This window comes from Perca fluviatilis, chromosome 13 (assembly GCF_010015445.1).
Source record: "Perca fluviatilis chromosome 13, GENO_Pfluv_1.0, whole genome shotgun sequence".
NCBI lineage: Eukaryota > Metazoa > Chordata > Actinopteri > Perciformes > Percidae > Perca > Perca fluviatilis.
Window position 1 is genome coordinate 16,941,357 of NC_053124.1, and position 21,558 is coordinate 16,962,914.

General features: G+C 42.5%; 2 protein-coding genes across 6 annotated transcripts in view; both read right to left on the reverse strand.

Annotated features, from left to right (window-relative positions):
* Positions 1-52: 52 nt before the first annotated feature.
* On the reverse strand, positions 53-14,953 carry ubp1 (upstream binding protein 1). Of its 5 annotated transcripts, none has more exons than XM_039820303.1 (16): positions 14,676-14,953; positions 10,038-10,189; positions 8,701-8,777; positions 8,491-8,596; positions 8,295-8,401; positions 7,994-8,146; positions 7,768-7,878; positions 5,615-5,722; positions 5,197-5,300; positions 5,013-5,109; positions 4,717-4,810; positions 3,860-3,950; positions 3,612-3,760; positions 3,363-3,505; positions 2,495-2,546; positions 53-2,370 (listed from the first exon to the last, which is right to left on the reverse strand). In XM_039820303.1, exons 1-16 carry the CDS (start codon positions 14,747-14,749, stop codon positions 2,333-2,335), a joined length of 1,656 nt encoding a protein of 551 aa, XP_039676237.1. In that variant the 5' UTR covers positions 14,750-14,953; the 3' UTR covers positions 53-2,332. The 5 variants fall into 5 exon arrangements, with proteins under 5 accessions (XP_039676237.1, XP_039676238.1, XP_039676236.1 ...); XM_039820304.1 differs by lacking the exon at positions 14,676-14,953 and adding an exon at positions 13,198-14,139 and having other exon boundaries at positions 5,055-5,109; XM_039820302.1 differs by lacking the exon at positions 14,676-14,953 and adding an exon at positions 13,198-14,138.
* Positions 14,954-16,199: 1,246 nt separating this feature from the next.
* clasp2 (cytoplasmic linker associated protein 2) overlaps positions 16,200-21,558 on the reverse strand; it is a 62,993-nt gene continuing 57,634 nt past the window's right edge. The window contains 6 exon segments of the mRNA XM_039820307.1: positions 16,200-17,725; positions 18,376-18,492; positions 18,786-18,992; positions 19,394-19,522; positions 19,620-19,813; positions 19,927-20,125. Coding sequence (XP_039676241.1) covers positions 17,648-17,725; positions 18,376-18,492; positions 18,786-18,992; positions 19,394-19,522; positions 19,620-19,813; positions 19,927-20,125 — 924 coding nt within the window. The 3' untranslated portion in view covers positions 16,200-17,647.

The window sequence follows — 21,558 nt, forward strand, 5'->3', positions numbered from 1 at the left end:
GCGACTATGCTACAGTTCAAAGTAAAGAAATATAATACAGCAGGACACCAGAGAAAGTTATGAAATCATTTATTCCCAGCACATGTGGTTGTGTACATCTCCAGCATACAATACTGTGCACATGAGAAGCATCATCATTGACATTAGGCTGTACATGAACAGTGGTCACCTCTCCTGCTCACTCTCTCTCACACACCCACACACCCAGTTGCACAGACAGACAGAATGACTGGTCAGACCTTCAGGGGACCAAAACTGCTCGCCAGAGTTTGCCTGACTTAGGTATCACATCCGCTCCGTTACTGAACACAGTTTACTGTGATGTGGTACTCATGTCCTTGTAAACACCACAAGAGCTACAGTCCTGGCTGTGGCGCATGGGGACTCAAAAACACAGATGCTTTTTAGGCTGGACATTTTTTTTTTGTTCTCCTTCTTATAGGCGGGTAAGAAAAGGGTGTAGTCTGTAGGACTATCGACTACTCATCCAGCTTGAGTTTTGTGATTTCTTAGTGCAGACTTTGTCTCCAACATATAAAAAAAAAAAACAAGGAGGTGTTATACTCAATAAGAACCAAATTACCCCACCCCTCCTCCCCCCCTTTTCTTCCACATGCTCTTTACTAAATAGCAAGCTAAACAGTTTCATCATACCAACAGGAAAAAGTTTATGACAACTACTGACATAATTAAGTTTTCTTCGCAAGAACGAAAAATGATACACATGCACGCGCGCACACACGCACACACACACACTTAGAGGCGTACAAACCGTACGCACCTGCAACACTGCCAGACATTGTGTACCAAAATGAAACTGGGTCAATTAAAACAGCGACTCCGAGGACCTGTGTGAGATTTCACACAGGTGTCACTCAAAACACATGACCTGTACTTTCTGTGTTCTGCTACATTAAAAACAAGATTTTAACGATGGATGTGGAGGATAAGACTACTGAAACCAGGCTACCACTGGGATACATTTCTACCAGCCTGCTGTGTGATAGGTTGTTTCTTGCAGAGCAGATCCTGGAATGGAGGGTTTATTACTATGTACATGCAGTACACAAGCAGCTCTACTAGAGGAGACTTTAATTCACCATCGGATCAGTTCTATGAATGCTTCTGATGACCAAGATGTACAGAGCCAATAAGGCTTTTCCTCAAAAAATGCCTATCAATCTGAAACCAGTTTGGTCCACATTATATAAGGTTTTTGGATAGGCGTTAATGCTCCCCATGTCAGTGTGCTATAGAGGATTGTCCCTCTTTGTCTGCGTATTTATGGCCAAAATCCCAGAAGGCGTAAACCGCAGTCCTCTAAACCAGTGTTTCAAAGTCAGCACAGAAAGCAGGGGACTCAAAGATGAGGTGCATGTGCACTGTGTTTGTGAAAGTGAGTAGAAGATTGAGCTAAAAAGTCAGTATGGCACCAGGAACAAGTAAATTCAATGAGAGCAACACAAACAGCTGATCCATAAATAAAGCATCAACTAAAATCAGTAAAAGCGCAGGCCAACCAGGACGTACATGGAGAGTTGAGCTGAGTGTGAGGTCATGTCAACAGACAGAGAGATATGGTTGAAGTCTAAAATCTCAAAGGATGACTATGTGACAGGAGTTAATGAAATCAGTCCATCTGACAAAGTCCAAGAAAAAAATAAAAATAAGAATCTTGGTGTCAACATCCACCAATGACACCACTTCCACAAATTTAGCCTGGATATTTTAGGGGTTACCAAGCTCAGCTGATCAATAAATGGTTTATTAAGACGACCCCGTCAAGACTGTTCAACAAACAGAGTAAATTTTGGGATTCTCATTTAAGCAGGTTAGTATGTTGAGATTGCATGCTGTTCAGCAGTACAGGTTATCAAATACTGGCCTAGTGCTGGTTGTGCGCGTTGTGTAAGAAGGGCAACAAGCAATAAGGAAACTCTGCTTTCTTTCCTTCTCCTCTCTCCTGGAGCCCCCCCTCCACCCCTATATCCCGCAGAAACCATATAAAAAAAAAAGACAAAAAAATAAAATAAAATCAAAATACATACATCATTATCTTTCCCCTAACCCCATATCCCCCCCAGTCTCTCTTCTTTTAACTAATCTCCTCTGTTATTAGTGTTTTCAATATGAAACAGTGGTCACACCCATGTCAGATTCTAACATTTACATGGCTTTAGCGCAGTCTGACTGCTTTTCATCGAGCGATTGTTTTTTTGAGACAACGGGAGGAAGTACGAGGAAAGAGTAGAGGCAGGCAGAGAGAGACAGAGGGTGCTTCTGCTCCAAAACAGAGGGTGGAGTACTAGTGATGCCATCAGATGCCTCCTCACTACTTCAGGATTAGATGGAGTCCTTCGCCCAGTTCATCTGGAGACATGTGTTGTGAAAGAAGAAGTACATTGAATCCTTGTCAAAAAAGGGATCTACTGAGCCTTGTTACAAGCCAAAATCTAATGCAAGAGAAATGGCAAGTGATGCATTATGAGCTCACCTTTGACAGTGCTGATCAAAAAACAGCTCTCATCAGGCAAGTTGTAAACCATCTAGAAAAGACAAAAAACAGTGAAATGTGGCTGTTCATCAAATGTCCCTGTCAATTTGTAGTAATAGTGGTTCCTTGGTACTTTAGTGCTGACTGACAGAGTTAGGAGAGGTGTTCATAAAAGCAGCAGCAATACAGTACAGCATGTGTGTGAGAATGTCAATTACATGCAAATAAGAGACCGTTGTTCCTGGTCAGACTGCACACAAAATAGTGACGGACATCTTATTTCTTCCTCTGTACAGCCTAAGTCTCAATCCCAGTCCTACCATTTACTCTTGCCCCATCATCCAATATTACATGTTTTAGGCAGATACCAATAATTAAGAGACTGGCCACCATTTTTGTTACATTGCCCCTGTTGATTTATTTATTGGCCTTTTATTGGATCTCAGAATGTCAAGGGCCATCTGTGGGTTGGATTAAAAGATGTAGACACCATTTACAGGAAATGTAGTGAAGTTAAAATGAAAAAAGGGCAAAGTCTGAAACCCATTATATTATAATACATTCATCGTTTTGCGGATGTTATGCACTTATAACAGCAGCACGAAATGCAAGAGCAAGCCAAGTGTCTAAGTATCCATGGTTATGGTTTTTCCTGCTTAAAGCAGAGTTTTCAGAGTATCCCACAGTTTACCTTTTTAATTATAACATCCCTCTTGATAAAGAGCCCTCCACAGTTGAGAGTGTGATACTTCAAAGTGCTAGTGAAGAGGAACAGTTTTGCATACGGCGTGCATGTGTGTGTGTGTGTGTGTGTGTGTGTGTGTGTGTGTGTGTGTGTGTGTGTGTGTGTGTGTGTGTGTGTGTATACCTGGTCACTGAGCAGGATGTGTATGCCTGTAGGACCCTGTCTGTACACCTGGTTGATCGTTCCCAGGGGAAGGCTGCACACACACGCCATCTTGCGGATCAGTTCTGCAGCTGTGAGCTCCTCTAGGTACAGAGCATGATACACTACACAGAAACGGACCAGAAAAGACGACATGTTAATATTCACACACTGCATTCCTCCATGGACTAATATGAGTGTTACACTGCTGTCAAACACAGATTTGTTTACCGTGTAAACTAGAGGAAATGCTGTGTTCTCCATTTTCATTGGTGGAGTGTCTCTCCAGCAGGGGGCTCTCCAGCAGGGGGCTCTCCAGCAGGGGGCTCTCCAGCAGGGACTCCTGACAGACGTACACTGTCAACCTGGGACGCACTGACCTACACACAAACATAATAATGTATTCAATGAAACATACTGGCACCTTCATAATGTTCATACACACAAACACAAAAACTGACACACACTTTGTAACACACCTGGATTTAAGTGCATTGAAGAGTCTGATCCCATCTGCTGGCCCACAAATCTGGACCAGGTCGTCCCGGGTTAGTTTCAACAAATCAGAACCTAAGCAACAAGTTAAGAGGACCAGTCACTTGTACTGCAGCATTAAGCTAGGTTTATGGCAGCCGCGGTGTTCCCGGCGCGCACCATAAAATGACGTCACCACGGCTGACGTTTCCAGCGCGAAGGCCCCGCAAGCTGTTGCGGCGCATGCTCGTGCACCTCTGAGTTTTTGTAACTACCCGGTCTGCCGGGAAGAACAAGTTCGTCTGTACAAACATCTGTGTGATTCTTCATTTACAGACCACAGGGAGTCAAACAGCCTTAAACATGTGGTCAGAGAGAGACACCACACTGGGAAAAGAAGAAACATTTTGCTGGAGAGTGTGGAAAAACATGAGAGATCGTTTTATCAAAGCTGAAAAACGGCTTCATGTAAAGAGCGTTACAGGCAGACAGTCATTTCGATTAAGAGATAAACAACAGACACCTTAATGATTCGAGTAGATAAGTGTAATGTTTCGCGGTACGTCGTGGTTTTAACATGGATATGTTTACTACCGTTGCCAGGTATCCTGCTTTCCTTTACTTCCGGTTTCTTCTTCTCTACTACTTCTTGCTCATTTACAGATTATTTTGTCTGTACGCCCTCTGGTTTTTCGGAGAGTACTGCAACGAACAATGCGTTGAGAATAAACATCTCTGTGCACCATCTACGGCGACCCACGCATGGTGTCAAGTGCGAGTATACCCGCACCTTCACACTCAGGTTTTAGTGCGTTTGACATCGTGTGTGTGTGTGCGCGCGCACACACACGCGCGTGCGTACCTGAGAAGTGAGTGAAGAGCCGTGTGTAGGAGTTGAAGCGATTTTTCAGCAGCCACTTCTGAGCGTCCTGTATGGAGGCAGTGGCGCTCAACTGCTGCAGAGGAGGACAAGAGACGCATGCGGTGTCAACACCCTTCCACACCTGAGTTTTACTTTACCTACTCCACACACTAGCTCAGTCCCACTGAGGAATCATACAATACTGTACAGTTTTAAATGTTTGATGTAACACTTGGGGCTGTAACTAGTCACACATTTCTTTTATGTAATGTAATGTGAAAAATTTAAATATTTACCTTTTCCACCAATTCATACAGGTGAGAAGAGGGGAGACTAACCTCCGAGTTGCCAAGGCTACCAGGGTCTGCTGGGTGATTGGGTGAGGACGAGTCACTAGAACACAAGAGAGGACAATTAAGAGAGGTGAGACCAACGCACGCCTCAGTTAAAGGCCACACACACTCGCATCCACACAGTTACCTGTCCGGTACTGAGGAGGTTGTATAGGTGGACAGGGGGGTGGAGGTGAAGGAGGGAGTAGCTGCCTGGTTGGGGCTCACGTAGGCGTCTGGCCACGGGGAGCACTGAGGGGAGACACATATACAAATACACAATTAAAATCAGACATACTGGGTTGATTAACACTGTAGGCCAACTCCAAATATCCCAAAAGAAAAAGCATGAAGGTTGAGGAAAAGTCAAGGGTGGATTGGGAATTTAGCTTTGCACCGTCTCCACCCCACCTAATGTCAAATACATGGCATTAAAACACCTCCTTCCCAGCAGCTGATGGTCTAGTGTCTACAAGCTTCAGACTATAGCCAGGTGTCTATAGGGGGTAGGGGGGGGCAGACTGTGGATGGACTGATGGAGAGGAGTGGAGGAGCGGGGAGCTTACACTGCCTCTCTTGGCCAAGGAGTCACCACAGTCAGCGGGAAGTGTCCGCTTGCTGGATTTTTTCAGCTCGTGGTCACCCGCATCCTCTATGATGGGTTCAAGCCTCGTCTACATACAGACACACAGCAGAGGTTAGCCAGCCAGCGACCAACACAAAAACACAACCAATAACCTGAGGGCAGTCTTAGTGTGGCATACAAGTGTAGAACATCCCGAAAAAGCCGCGATAAAACCTCTGAGACAATAAACAAACAGTCTAATCTATACTGGATGACAAAGACTTAACAGCCCAATCAAAGGAGCAGTGTTTTTGTACATTTTGGCAGTTTTATTGTGGACATGGGCCACCTCACCTGACAAAAAAAAAGACCACCTTTGCTAATGTCGTACAAATGAATCTAGTTTCATAAAATAAAACATTAGCGTTCTGGGGAAAAGAAGAGCAGTGGGTCTATTGTTTAGACTGTCCTCTACAAATTAACTTGATCACTGGACGAGATGCGTCAGGTTCCAGGTGGCTTACCACCTCAGCTAAACAATTTACAGGAAACCCTATTGTGCATCTTAACATTACTGCCAACCACTTTCCAAAGCACACCAGATGCCATACTGTCTTGTAAGCAACCATTTGTTTTAGTTACAGAATTAACTGTACGTGAGGAGACTTCAAAACTTTCTGAGATGGTTTATCAATGGGCCTATGAGAAGCTATGCCATCTAACATCAGGAACACAGCATTTTAATTTAAGAGCTATATGTTGGAGGGAAACAATCAAAGCCAGAAAACAATAAGAAAAGGAATAAAAAGGATCATGTTAATTTGGCAGCTCCTTGCATTAAAATGACTGTTCAACAGTGTTTTTCACCGTCGTCCATGAACTTGTCATTCCGGGTCAAAATTGAAAAATGCGCTTTGTTTGGAACTTTTTCCGACTTTTTTTTTTTTTTTTTTTAACGTTTTTATCCCTCTTTTCAATGCTTTTTTTTAAATTCATGGTCAATAAACCTAATAAAATCACATTATACCTAATTTTTGAGTTTGAAAAAAAGCAGATATTATAGTATAGTATAATAGTTACTACTACAACTGCTATTTCTAGTCACTGATCTATTATCTTTATTGTGACTATTATTGCCACTGTTCATCACACCCCCAACTGGCACCGTCAGACACCGCCTACCAAGAGCCTGGGTCTGTCCCAGGTTTCTTCCTGAGAGGGAGTTTTTCCTCGCCACTGTCACACTGAATGCTTGCTCTTGGGGGAAGTACTGGAATGTTGGGTCTTTGTTAATTATAGAGTGATGTCTAGACCTACTCTATCTGTAAAGTGTCTTGAGATAACTCTTGTTATGAATTGATACTATAAATAAAAGTGAATTGAAATTGAATTAAGATCAGAGGATGTTGAGTGAATCACAGACTGGTTTATGTCATTTAAAAAAGATTTTTTTTTTTCAAAAGCCATGAAATGAAATAAAACAACCAAAATTCAATGGAAGTAATCATTAATCTTACCTGCGAAGAACATTGATGCATGAATGTATATGTTTTATGGGTTCCATACAACTTACATGCATGCATCAAAGTTATTTTGGGGCAATTTGATTGGAAGAAACCCATATTTCTGACGGGTCAAATTTGACCCGAGGACAACAAGGGTTAATGTAACAGTTGGTTGGCCGAATATTAAATTGGCAACAATTGTGATAATAGACAATAATCAGCTTTTCAAATGTGAGGATTTACTGATTGTCTCTGTTTTATAGCATTGTAAATTGAGTATATTTGAGTTTTTGACAGACAAAACAAGCAATGTGAAGATGTCATCTTGAGCTCTGAGAAAATAATTGTTGCAGCCCTACAATGGCTGTCTGGATGGTAAGAGAAAAAAAATGTTTATAAATCTAAAGCATTCACACGTTTGAGAAAATGGTTGGCAGTGATGTAAAGCACCAGTATGGCCCTTTACCTCAAATTTAGCAACATAGTGCACCGCTTTGCAGAAACACATTACTTACTTGGGTGCATACATTTGAACATGGGTAACCCCCAAATTAAAAATGAAAATGGATGCTTTCTAGTACTTTAGCCTAGTTTGTACTAAAGCCACATATTTGTAAGGCCTGACAGTCCATAGCAGCTGCATACTGACCTCTGAGAGGATAGTGGTATCATAAGAAGGCTGGTACTTTTCCTTCTCTTGAGGTGAGCGTTTCTCCATTTTCTCCCTGTCCGTCTTTTGCTTTCGGTCCGCCCCCTTTGGCTAAACGGGAAGCAAAAAAGCAGAGATCGGTAAAGGAAGACAGATTTAATTTGCCGTGAGGGCCGACGCGTGAGGTGGTGTAAAGTTGACCCCCTATGAGAGAACAGGTGTGTACCTTAAAGACTTTAATTTGGCAGGAGGCAGAGTGGAGGTGCTCTGTGTACTCTCCACTCTCTCCCTGGGCGAACGTGTCGAACTGGATCCTGAAGGGGACGCCCTTCTCTCCACCATGCTTCCTGGGAGTGAACTCTGTGCTGATGCAGTGCACCTGCAGACAGCGGGGAGACGAGAGTACAAGTGTGATGAAAATATGCGTTTAATGTGGAAATTCAGTAGCACGCCCAACAGATGGCACAAAATAGAGCTGATATATATGTGTATATGTGTGGGTGTGTGTGTGTGTATTAGTGTGTTACCTGCACAAACACAGAAGATCTTTTGTTTAAGTCCCACAGGAACTCTGCAGCGTTAAGCTGGGAGGGGTGAGTCTTTGGCTCCACAATGCCCACGGACATGGGGATATCTGTCTCACACACAGACACACAGATATTTGAACTCCAAATCACACACATGGGACAGTTTAGGTAAACATTTCTCGCCAGGCTTCATTACCGATGTCAAGGAGACGGTCGCCAGGACGATTCCACTTCCAGCCCTCCAGCTGCTGGTGCTCTGTGTACTGCAGCCGGCGGTCATGAAACACCACACGCACTATGCTCTACACACATGCACACACACAATGTTAGGTATAAAGTGTATTTGACGTAAGAAGTGAAATACATTTTCCCTACAGTTACCCTCCAGCTGTGAGGATCCTCTCACCTTCACCATCTTGTTGTTGAGCTCTGGTAACTCTTCCTGCTTCCTGTTGTCCAACATACGCACCTCATAAGACTGGCCTGAGAGAGGAGAGGAGAGGAGAGGAGAGGGAACATCAGAAGAAGGCAAAAAAAAAACATGGGAGAGGTTTGAAAAATAACAGCGACTAAAAACACAGTGGAGTGAAGGCAACTATTCCCTGCCAAATATGATAGTTTTGTTTGTTGTGTAATTTAGGTCAAGTCCATTTTTATGTTTTATTTCTGATTATATGGTTTGACACTGTATGTTTATAAAAGACTTAAATGTCTTTATGAAGGCAGCATTTTTGTGGCAGACTTCAAAAGTAATGTTTTACATAAAGGCCCCTTTACACTGTGTGATTTTGGGTTGTCCCAGTCAAAAGTTAACGATTGGAGAGAAACGGGAGTCAGAAATGTGGTGTTGGATTGTACTGTGAGACAGACAGTCCCCCAACAGACAATTTCAGAAAAAAAGTTTTTTGACCCCCACGCCTTGACCAGCTACGCATTCTCCACCTCCTTTGAGTTTTTCTTAAGCATAGAAGTGCCACAACTTACTCCCCTCTCTACCAAACCTACAAATTGGATCGTGACTACACAATAAGTTGACATATTTACAGCATACATATAGGACATATTTAAGTGGACATTTACATCCTGATAATAACATGGATGACCAGACCATCTTCAAACAGCCCAGTCTGCACTTTGGAAAATGTTTTGCACCAGCAAACAATAGATCTCAATTGGCATTTTAGCTGCACTAACAAATCCATTTTTATGCATAAATTATGTTAAATCCTCTGTAATTCCTTAAAAACAGCTTAATAAAAGCATATACAGACATAATGCCACATATTTTCTCTGCTTCTCTTTAAAATGAGAATGTTGCTAGTTCCTCCATTTATGTGAATCATTTTGTGTTTAATAAAGTAAATCTCCATTTTTGCCATAAAGCAAAGTACTGTGGCAGAGTCAAACCGGTGGTGTGTAACATTAAAGTGCTGAGTAGAGATCAGAGGAGGTTGCCATCCGCGTCAGCAACGGTTTCATTTTACAGTAATTATACTAATGTGCAATGAATGAATGTGGTAATTATTTATTTATGTTAAAAGATGGATGTAGCCCCAAAACACAAAGAAGTGAACTGTGTGTGTACAAACCACATCAAAATGCCAAAGTTGTTATGGGCAGTTATAGTAGTCCAAGTAGAGAAAATATAAAGTCACTATAATATTTAAGAAAAAAAAAACCAGACAAACTGTTGGTTAAGTACAACCAAAACTTTCTCTTGAGTGCATGTACGGTGTGCCTCACCTTGGTTCAGGTATGTGAGCGTCTCGTCGTGCAACTTGACAGCAGGTGAGGTGGCGGCGCACAACACATACTGGAATGGGGTATTTTTGGTCTCACTTTCAGGAGGAAGGCTGGAGTCCTCCTGCTTAAAGATGGGCAGAGCCAGCACATCGCTGAGAGAGACAGGAGAAGAAAGAGAGGAGAAAAACCACAAACAAAGTCAGTATGGATTTGATGAAAAGACATGCAAGCGAACAGAAAACTATCATGAAAGAACAGCAGCCTAAAAGTTTTCCCTTATAGCTGCAAAGATTAACCAATCAACAACTAACCGCCAACTATTTTGATAATCGATTAATCGGTTTGAGTCAACAGTAAAGATTCTCTTATTCCAGCTTCTTAATTGTGAATATTTTCTATTTTCTTCACTGAATATCTTTGAGTTGTGGACAAAACAAGACATTTGAGGACGTCACCTTGGGCTTCGGAAAACACTGATCGACAGTTTTACCATTTTCTGACAGTTTATAGACCAAACAACTAATCAAGAAAATAATTAACAGATTGGGCGCCTGGATAGCCAAGTTGGTGGAGCGGGCGCCCATATTGAGATTTGCTCCTTGACGCGGTGGGCCCGGGTTCGACTCAGACCTGCGGCCCTTTGCTGCATGTCCTTCCTCCCCCTCTCTCTCCCCCCTTTCATTTCTTCAGCTGTCCTGTCAATAAAGGCCTAAAAATGCCCAAAAAATAATCTTTAAAATAAAAAAAAATTTAAAATAAAATAATCGACAGATTAATCAAACATAATCATTAGTTGTAGCCCTATTTTCCATGGAGAGCTTAACTGGTGCATTTTTGGCCCCTCAATATTTTTCAACTGGCTTTTGTCCGTTTAATAAAAGTTTTTTTTTTAATCTTCAATACCATCCTGATGGAAACCTATCACTGTGACCTCCAGGTATTTTTGCAGTTATCACTAAAAAAAATACATCAAATTAGTTTCTGCCATTTAAACTGTTGCACGCTTCACTTTTGGCATGACCATACTTTACCTCCTCATAGTGTGGAATTATTAAATGCATTGGCTTATTTTAGAAGGGGCTCTCCATCGATCAAATGGCTCTCTTATTATGTATGCATGACACAGAAGCAGGATAAATGAACAAAAACACCCAGAGATAGCCTGAGCTGCTGACACGCACTCTCTCTCACACTTGGCAGCCAATCTAGACAACCAACCTGTCCTCAGCTCACCCTGACAAATGCTGCAAGAGTGTCAACCGGTGCACAGTGAACTGGGGCGTGTGTGTTGATCTCAGGGGCTGTGCAGAAAAGGCTCCATGCAAAGAAATGCATATCCTAACATCTCATTACCTGAAAAACGTTTCAGCAATTCATGATGCTGGTCTAAACCTAAGCCCCAAAAAAAAAAAAAAACTTGACAATTTGAAGACATTCCTGAAGCACCTTCCTCCCAAACAACAAAGTCTTCCAAACAGAAGCCTGCTAAATTTATTCAGTCTCTAATCGCGTCTCTCGCTGAATCCCAACCTGGGTGCCACAGCCCTGCTGCCCAGGAAACTACATTTTCTTCCTGAAATCTGAGGAGCTGGTTTCACTGAAACACACAGAGACATTCTGTTCCTTCTAGCTGCTGACTCCAAACATGCCCCGCCGAAACCCACCCCAACACCACAGATAGCACTTCTCCTGCAGCCACTGACACCCCACACACTCTCAGTTTTCACTTATTGACTTACATGCAACCCGTCGCTTGACTATTGGCAAACTTGCTTACCGCCATAAAAGACTGACACACACCTACGTCACACCCGGCTGAATGCACGCTAAAAGCAGATGGCAGAGGGGGCAGCTGATAAGACATGCAGGTCCTGGGAGCTTCTTGACTTATGCACATAAATGTCAACGCCTCCCATAACCTATTACATAATTCAGTGCACACATACCGCAAGTTACTAATTTAACAGGTGGTTTACAACATTGCCCCCTTCGATGCCAACACATTCCTTCTTATTAAACCATTTACGAAAGAAAGACACAGGAAACATATCCATCCTCCACAGACACATTATCGACATGTAGTGCTGACTAATCAGTGTTTTCCTGATTCATAAGATGCAACATTTGGGGAGAAATCACCTATGTGACCTGGAACTGGAGGCATGTTGACAAGTCATTCAATTAACATGGAAGATGAGAGGGCTGCATGTATTCCATTTGGGCATTGAAGACTGTGGGTGATTACTGGAGCTTGGTATCATGTGTAAATTTTAGATTAGATTTTGTTTCAATAAAAGACCTGTATAGTGATACCAAAACAAACTTTTTTTTCAAAACTATAGTTTGGGTAATATAAATGTTTTTAAATAGTAATTTGAACATCTAGAATTCAGTGACATCGGGACAGACTCTGTTGCCGAGGAAGATTGTGTGATTGGATCAAAAGCTCTAAAGCAGCAACTCAATCATGAACCTTGGCATTTTCGTGGGGAGATTGTTTTGTTCAATGTTAAAGAATCTGACCAAGGTTTCATTTTTGTTAGAAGTTAGGAAAAGCCCAGAACGGTCAGGTCCTTCTTAAGCTGCAAGAGAGAGGAAGAAAGTGCTGACGCTTCTGCCACTTACACCTCCAAGTCAATTTTAGGAGCTTTTCTAATAAAATAAAAAATACTCAAATCAGATCAATCACCTTGTACATAAAGTACAACCTTTTTGTTTCCACACACACAACTGGTCTTTAGAAACAAAGCCATAGATCTTTTCTGATAGCTCTGCCAGTCTGAGGGGCCAAAACAAGACCTTTTCTGCAGACTTCCTCTGTGTTGAGGTCTCTTTATGGCAATGCACACATAATGTGAGCAACAGCACGGACTGACAAATGTATTTGGCCCCCACATTATAACACGTGTCCTTTTATTGTTTTTGTGCGTGTGTTTAGAGGAATTAATCTTTGTCTGGCACCCTGCAATGACCGCCCTTCTCCAAATCCCAAAACAAAGAGACGATGCACTCAGTAGAAAGGGAATAACACACGCAAGCATGGGGGGGGGGGGTGTAATGGTAACACTTCCAGACAGAGTTTATGTTGTTCTCTCTATCTGTCGACACACTACTGTTAGGAAGCTGGGGTTGGCATGTTGATGTTGACTCCGTCTCTAACCTCATGCTGTAGGCTCCAGCCCCCAGCTCCTGCCCGATGCCGGATAGACTGGCATCGAAGTCGTGCACCAGCCCCGACTCTATGGAGGCGTCGTCCATCTTCAGCACCCAGGCCATCGGCCCCAGCTCCTTGTCCTCGGCTTCTACTCGGAGGGCCGCCAGCTTGCTTCAGGTACAAGAGGTTGACTAGCGAGGAAGTGCGCTCTACAGCTTCTTAGGGACACCGAGAGGAAAGTTATGCTAGTCCGCTAGCCGCTCCTAGGCTAGCTGGACAAGCGAATCGGTAGCTTTCCTCAGAGACCGGATGTATCGCCATATCTCCACTTGGGGTTTTCGGTGGTCTTTTTGTCACACAACAAGGCGCTCCACAACTGGCAGACTGTCAGAAAGTAACGATAAGTTAGGGTCCACTCAGCTAGCAGATGCTATTCGTGACTGAAAATGCGAGCGGATTGTCAGTATGCTAACGTGAGCTAACAGCTAGCTAGCTTCACAACGGCAAAAGCAAGATAGCATGAATCCAGCCGCCCCGTCGTTAACGTTAACGTTACCCCAAGTCGTCAAGCAGTATTTCTTACGTTAGCCCGACAAAATGTAACCAGCAGAGAATTTGTTTTAGTCCACACGCAGCGTCCGCACAGCTGTTGCTACCTAGCTATCAGGCTAACATGCTAGCATCAACTTCACTTGCTTGAATCAACCGTGTAATGTCCGGTGACCTAAGAGAAGCTCTCCTCTGGTGCTCCCTGTACCATCTCAACCCGCTCTTCTCTTCTCATCGCGGTGCTGGAATCACCGCTAAGGCTCCCGGTCTTTGAGACGCAGTCCTTTAACCATCCAAAGTGCAGCGATTGACACAAAACCAGGCATCAACATGGCTCCCTTAGCATACAGACTGACGGTCTGTGTGAAGCCTGCAGGGAAGCCACCGCCAGCCTCAGGAAGGATGCCAGGACGGCGATCAGCCAATCAGAGGCCACATTCTGTGCCCAGCGCAGGGGGGTTAGCCAATCAGAGGCCCCCGAGCTTCCGTCATTGTGTCCAACTGTACTTGCGCCCTGCCTCCCAAAAAGTATAATGCATACTACTGTCAACAAAGATGAACACTTAGAGACAGGGTGCAAAATTAGAACCATCCATCTGCCAAATGCTGGTAAAATATACATGTGGCTGGTAGATTTAATTAACTCACCGGTCAAAAGAACAATAATATACTGAGTGGCTGGTAATATTTGAACATTCACTAGCCATTTGGCTGGTGGACAAACAAGTTAAGAGTATTTCTGTAGACATATGCAACCGTCTGTTCCACACAGAAACACGTCATGTAGGCCCTCACACTCAGTGATAGGGCGCATTGTGCCCAGATTGCCTGACACGTGAAATAAACCAAAATAGTTATTTATTAACATATATTAGAGAACTCAGACAGCTATAAACAAAATCAACATTTCACTTTTATCTTCACGAGGTTCGTACCGTGTGTAACTGCTGCCGCCGTGTCTCTGTACGGGGGCTCGGAAGTTTTCAGTGTAGGGCTGCCAGAACAACATCGTGTCCCACAAACAGCTCTCGCTTCAGTAGGTTGTACGTCTCACTCCAAATAAGCACGACTTAGACCGGTACCGAGGAGGTCCAAACAGAAACTCATGTCTGTTTCATTTTCAGTGTTGAAGAGGAGTTTGCACCACAGAAAGTCGGTTGCAGGCTTGTCTAGTCAATAATTATCCACAGGTCGGACCCTGGACGTGGCGCGCGGTCAAGTCTGGGTGGCAAGTTTTTCCGAGCAGGGTACACGCGCTATTTTGGCTCATGGGGCAAGACCCGCCTCAGGACTTAATTACTGTCCCCCTGTTTGAGTTCGCACACAAATCAGGACATGGACGTCGACACTAATAGTCAGACTTCAGTGCAAAACACAGTAAAGATAAAAAACATAATGGGCCAAAAATCTACTTGCGGTCTGACCCATTTCAATGTTATATTATTAAATACAGTATAGGCTATTCTATTATTGGATTGTTATTATTGATTCGTAATGTGTAAGCAGCATGTTTCTGTTGCAGCTGGTCGAGGGGGAGTTCGTTTTCATTTTAAGTACTTTATAACATATTTTATAAACCGTTCATGTTTTGCATTGAATCTGTGAATAATTTTCCCTGAATTGTACAGTAGAAGTATAAAGTAACATACAATGCAGGCATCGCTACTACAAAATATACCACACATGTACAAGACAGTATCCTATAACTGTACTTAGGGATTCTTTTTTGAGGAGCGACAACACATTAACTGGGACTTGGCAGTTAGGTGACTACAGGCTGATGCTGTATCTGAGATCCTCTATAGCAGCACCTTCATTTACAGCCCAGAGAACAGATACATACATGAAATTCAGCACCAGTTTCACAAATAGCTATGTTGCATAAGACATGGATGTTGTATTTTACACCATGTCTGGGTTAGTCCACTTTATTAATTGCTGTGCACATTTTCCTGCAGATGAAATTATTAAAATGAATAAACGTGTAAAACCGGGTTTATCACAGATTATAGACCTGAGTTATGAGCAGTATAACCAAAAAGGCATTTTTCTTTGTCAGTTTCATTTGAAGGATTTTTATCTGCCTAATGAGGGAAATGTATTCTGTATTTCACAAGAACAAATCCCACAACAATCTTATCCCTTTTATCATCAGCTGTGATAGGATATAAATTACTCATTTTAATGAATTACTTAAAAGGACAGAGGCATTGTTGCAGTTTTTCTTCAGTAACTAATCATACACCTTTTAAATGTCAGGATCTCTTGGTTGAAAGTACAGCTAGAGAGAGTGGATCTTTAAAAGATATACTGGAGATGGTTTACCATTGATCCTGAGTCTTCAGCGTTGAATTGCACAGGCAGTAATCAGTAAAAATGGTTAATATATCATTAACATTTCTATTCACCCTTTTACCACAGGACTCTTTTCCACTGCACAAATCAAGAGGCAGGGCTTATCATGGTCTGTACAAGTTCTTTATTGTAATGTAAGCACAGCTTTGTAAATGCACGGAGGAAACACAACAGTGAAAACTAGAATGTTACAAGAGGAAGGAAAGAAAGACACAATGAAGAAGAGAAGAGAAAAGGGTGACATGAAGATTTTTTTTCAGAGCTGTAAATGATAAATTTCTACTAATTTCTCAGCTGAAAAAAAATAAGTGAGAGAGAGACTACGGCTAGCGCAACAGAGAGAGAGAGAAAATAAAAACAAGGATGGCCACACATGCACACCCCTCTGGGCGAATTCTCCTAAATGACACTGTTATTATTGAATATCCCATTTTAATATCATATAGATACATATCCACTATGTGATAATAAGCCATGTCCTGCCATACTTCATGTGGTAAGCAGCACGCACCCGTATTCCTTCCCATGATGCCCAGAAGTGGACTGATCTAAGATGAGCTGGGAGAAAGGGAGGACACCATGAATTTTTCTGAAAGGGGCGGACATCGTTCACATTAACTTAAAACTCCAGTCACACTATTCTGACCGTCGATAGGGCTCCAATAAAAACTTCTTTTTAAAATTTAGTCTCATGCATAGCCAAGCACATAACACCTCCTATACTTTGGAATCTGCCCGTGTACTGTATTCGCTATGAGCAGGCATGACCCACTGTGACCCGTTAGTGCTGTGCACGGTCGGTTGGTCGTACCTTTTAGGCTAATCAGCACCTTTTTCAAAGAGAGAAAGTGTGTTTGAGTGTGAGAGAGAAAAAACTGACATTAAAAAAAAAAACCCGCTGCAGTAAAACCTCATTGCGTAAAATAAATCCAAACTATGACACAATGTAATTTTACATTCCTGTCTACCTGGCCCCAGTTACTCACTGTTTAAGAAAGACACAAGACGGTACCATTCGTTCGTCTCAGCCCTGTTCTATGAACCTTACCCCGTTAAAAATGAGAACCATGCAGACGCACCACTTCCTGTTGACATCAAGATGTTATTCAAAGGGATACTGTAGTGTTGGGGACAGAGGACGGACATGTCATATCTTCATCCTTGAGTGATTAGTGACAAACCTGGGTGTGACTGAATGTGTGTTATCTGTTTATGTTTAATCCAAATTTAATGGTTCAGTTCAGTCTGTGATCAGGGTGGATCCTCAGCGATGGTCAGGGGAACTACAACACTCCTCTCTTCTGCACCACAACTACCATCTTGTAGTGGGACAGGAAAGGTATGAGAACTCTTTGTGTGTGTGTGTGTGTGTGTGTGTGTCACTCTTCTGGCCAGAGTGCAGGTACGTATGAAGCGGTGTGCTCCTGTGAAATGTTCTTAGGATGTGCGTTTTGTTCTTGGTCTGTGTGGGTGTGAGCTCATGATCTCTTGTTTATGTTTGTAGGGCAGAGTTACAGTTCTATGGTTGCCCTGTGGGAGGGCGTTGTGTCTCCTATAGGCCCTCAGTTGGGGGTTCACTGCCGCCGGAGCCAGACTGGGCACGCTTGATGTACAGATTCAACAGCTTCAGCTGCAGGCAGAGAAACAGAGAATAGATATGTCAATGCATGTGTCTCTAGGGGTTGCAAGGAAGTTATACAAGGTGTATTACTGAGGTGACCATCTATATTGCAAGCCTGTTGGCTATTATTTTCAAAAATTTGTTTCCAAAGAGAAAGATAGGTAATTAATAGATGGAATTAGAAAGACTCATTACTAAATTAACGGCTTGAGTAATTTTAGAAGAAGGAAAAAAAAAGTAAAGAAATCTCTGATTCCAGCTTCCTAAATATGAATATTTACTGGCATCTTTACTTCTCTATTACAGTAAACTGATTATCTTTGAGTTGCGGACAAAAAAAAAGACATTCAAGGATGTCATATTGGTCTTTGGAAAACACTAATTGACATTTTTGTCAATTTGCTGGTCTATTTTTATTTCATAAACTAAACAAATACTTGATTAATCGAGAAAATAATCGACAATTAAAATAACTGTTAGTTGCGGCCCTATATGATATTGCATAAAAATACAACAAAAAGACCACACTGGTCTCCCACTAACACACAGAAAAGGTGTTTGCTCCAATTTTTGTTCCAAACACGTTCAACAGTATCTTGAGATGCCAGATTTCAACCTGTTAAGATGCCATAACTTGGTGTGTACAGACATATGCTTACCTTGCTGCTGGAGAGTTGGCTGAGGTGCGGTTTGAGATCCTCTCCGATCACTGCGTAAATGGCCACCAAGCAGAACACACACGCTTTCCTTACACTGCTCTCAGAGTTGTCGTATCCCTGTTCAACCAGATAAAATGGATTACAAACCTGCAGGACACTTTGTTCAAAACAAGGAGTCAGAGAAAGTATTCATGTATGAATGTGTGGATGGTGTGTGAGGACAGGAGGTGCATTCATTTTAACAAACTACAAAGATCTAGACTAACTAAGAACCATTGTTTAAACAGTAACACTTGCAGCATAAGATAAAAAAGAACAATTCCTCCTACTTTTCATGATTAATACATCCAACATTATATTTCTAAAAGTGCTTGAACATTACGTGTTCAAATATATGATATGTGTGTTACCTGTATGAGTCCTGGCACTATCTCAGGCAGCAGGCTCATCAGGCCCTCGCGGGGAACCCTCTCCACCACTTTGGTCTGCATCTTAATGGCAGCCAGGTTGATGGGGTAATCAGCTGACTGGATAATGGGACACAACACCTTGACGCACTGGTCTGGACTGATGGACAATGCCAACATGGCTGCCGTCTCCTCTGCTGCTCGTACCACCTGCAGGAACACACACACACACACACACACACACACACACACACACACACACACACACACACACACACACACACACACACACACACACACACACACACACACACACACACACACACACACACACACACACACACACACCTTATCAGTACTGATGCTGTAAAACAATAAATCCACCCTAAATATGTAATCTGTGTTAATTTGATCTTTTAATAGTAAATGGGTAAATATTACATTTCATTATCGTGTAGCAGATGTGTACATGTTTTTATTCTACTTAACACTTTGATCGTCCATAAATAAACTGAAACACAACCTTTGGACCATCTCTTCACGCTCTCTGAAGTCCTCATGATAAAAACTCTTTTCAAGATAACTAATTTACGTGTTCCGAGTACACGTACCTCCTTGTGGGGGTCTTTGTGAGCCTCCAAGGCCTTCATGATGGTGAGCTCTGCGTAGTTTTTGAACCTCCAGGGCTGCTTGCTGAGAATCTCCCTCAGCACCCGCAGAGCCAGCGTTCGGATCACATGCTGGGAGAATAACAAAGATTTTAGAAGTTTAAAGGAAAGGAGTTTAGCTTGGCCTATTTGCACAGTGTTATCACCGAAATGTAGCGAGTGTGTGTACCTCTCGGTCACCCATCGTTTCCAGCAGCAGCAGCAGGATGGTCTTGAAATGTTCGTCCCACACCTGCAGGGTGTTCTCACGAATCAGCTTCAGCAGTTCGCACAGCGCTGCCTTCCTCTCCTCAATGCGCTCGTTGTGATTGGACAACTCTTTCAGCAGCTCTGCCACCAGCTCCGATTGGTCCAGGTTGCTGTCTGTTAAGAGACAGTAGACAAGAAAAAAAAAAACACATGGGACAATTATCATTATAATTTGTTTTGTGTAGTGCAGTGTGTCTGCGTTTTTCTTATAGAATGTGTTTGTTTACCATCTGTGAGAAGCTCAGAGTCATCCATGCTGGTGTCTTTGCGGCTGTGTTTATTAAAGGGAGAGTCTGATAAGTGATCGCGGGCCCCTCGGGGGCTGGAGGACAGCAGGGGGGTATTTAGGAGGGACGTCTTGTTGTCCAGAGCCATGCGACCTCCGTCCATAAAGTCTGACACTCTGCCGTCTGTCCCGCTGTCCCCCTGCAGAGATGTGATAAAAAATGTAAGAGAGGCTCGGACTTTCAGAGCTGGATTTTGGTTCACACCAAATAAAATAACATAACATGATTGCCTTTTATTTCTACCAATCAAACCAAAGTAAAGGAGTGAAAAGGTAACTCATACATCAGACAAATTCCATGACTGTCATACTGCATCATCAGCACTACACTCATAGTAACTGCTACCAGAAACTGAAAGTAGGACAATAGTATCAATGTTTTATCTCCTTGCTAAAAATCCCTGCACTCACATGCTGACATACATACATACATACATCTGTACAAACCACAGTTACAAAGTGATCTTACATTTTCATATAGACTGCTTGGGAGATTACTTTATCGACTATCACAGAATCCTGTGTAGTTGGTCTGATTTACACCAAAAACAAACTGAACCAGAGTTGGCTTGGAACCAGACCCAGCTTTTAAAGCAGTCTCAGTCCAGTTGTTTAGTCCGCAGCAGAGTTAAAACAACAGCTTTCACAAGAGACTAAATAAACCAAAGCAAACACACCAGAATCCCTTTGACATGCCCAAAAAAGGTGAGGTGTACAAACATCCTAAAATGCTGGTCTGTACGCTGTTTCAGAAGGTGCAGATACTGGACAGGACAAAGGAAAGGCACACTATTTCACACGTTTCACTTTCCAGATCTATTCATCTGGATCACGTCAAGGTACACGAGCAGTAAAATGTCGGTAACATTTCTTTTGTTGACAGCATGTAGTTCCCTAGATGTGATAAAAAAAACAACCCAGTGTTGGAACTTGAGAAGGCCGTCACACCAGGTGACAAATAGAGCAGGGTGAAGAGGGTGAAGGTGCTCTTGTTTCTGTGTATATTTACACTCAAACCACTAAATGCCACTATCTTGAGTGGTGGTTTAATGAGTCAGGTGTGATGTGATTGGCAGGCTGATGACATGTGGGCCGGTAAGATTTCAGTTGCATCTCATGGGGAAAATGTCAGAAGGTCACACCTCTGTACTAGAGTACACCATGTTGTTGGGAGGGACCGCAAAAAGACCTGGCATGTCGTCTGAAGTCATACATTTAAATTTGGACTGAACAAGCAGAGTATCAAAATAAGCACTTGTGGAAATATTAAAAGGTGAGGTTCTTGTTGAGAAAATTCTGGGATCATAACAAAAAATGTGCATTATTCACACATAATCAAACCAGCTATTAGGCTAACTGAAATAAAACCATTATTCATTCACAAAGAAAATTGGTGTCCTTAAAGGTTGGAATTTTTCCTCATTTTTTTTTTATAATAAAGGCATTAAGATCAATTTCCAAAAGATGATTTTTTATTCCTCTTTTTAATCAACTTTAGCATGGGTGTATTCACTTATGCTGAGCACTGTATGACCATCAGTTCTCACGCTGGAGGGGGAGTGGTGAACAGATC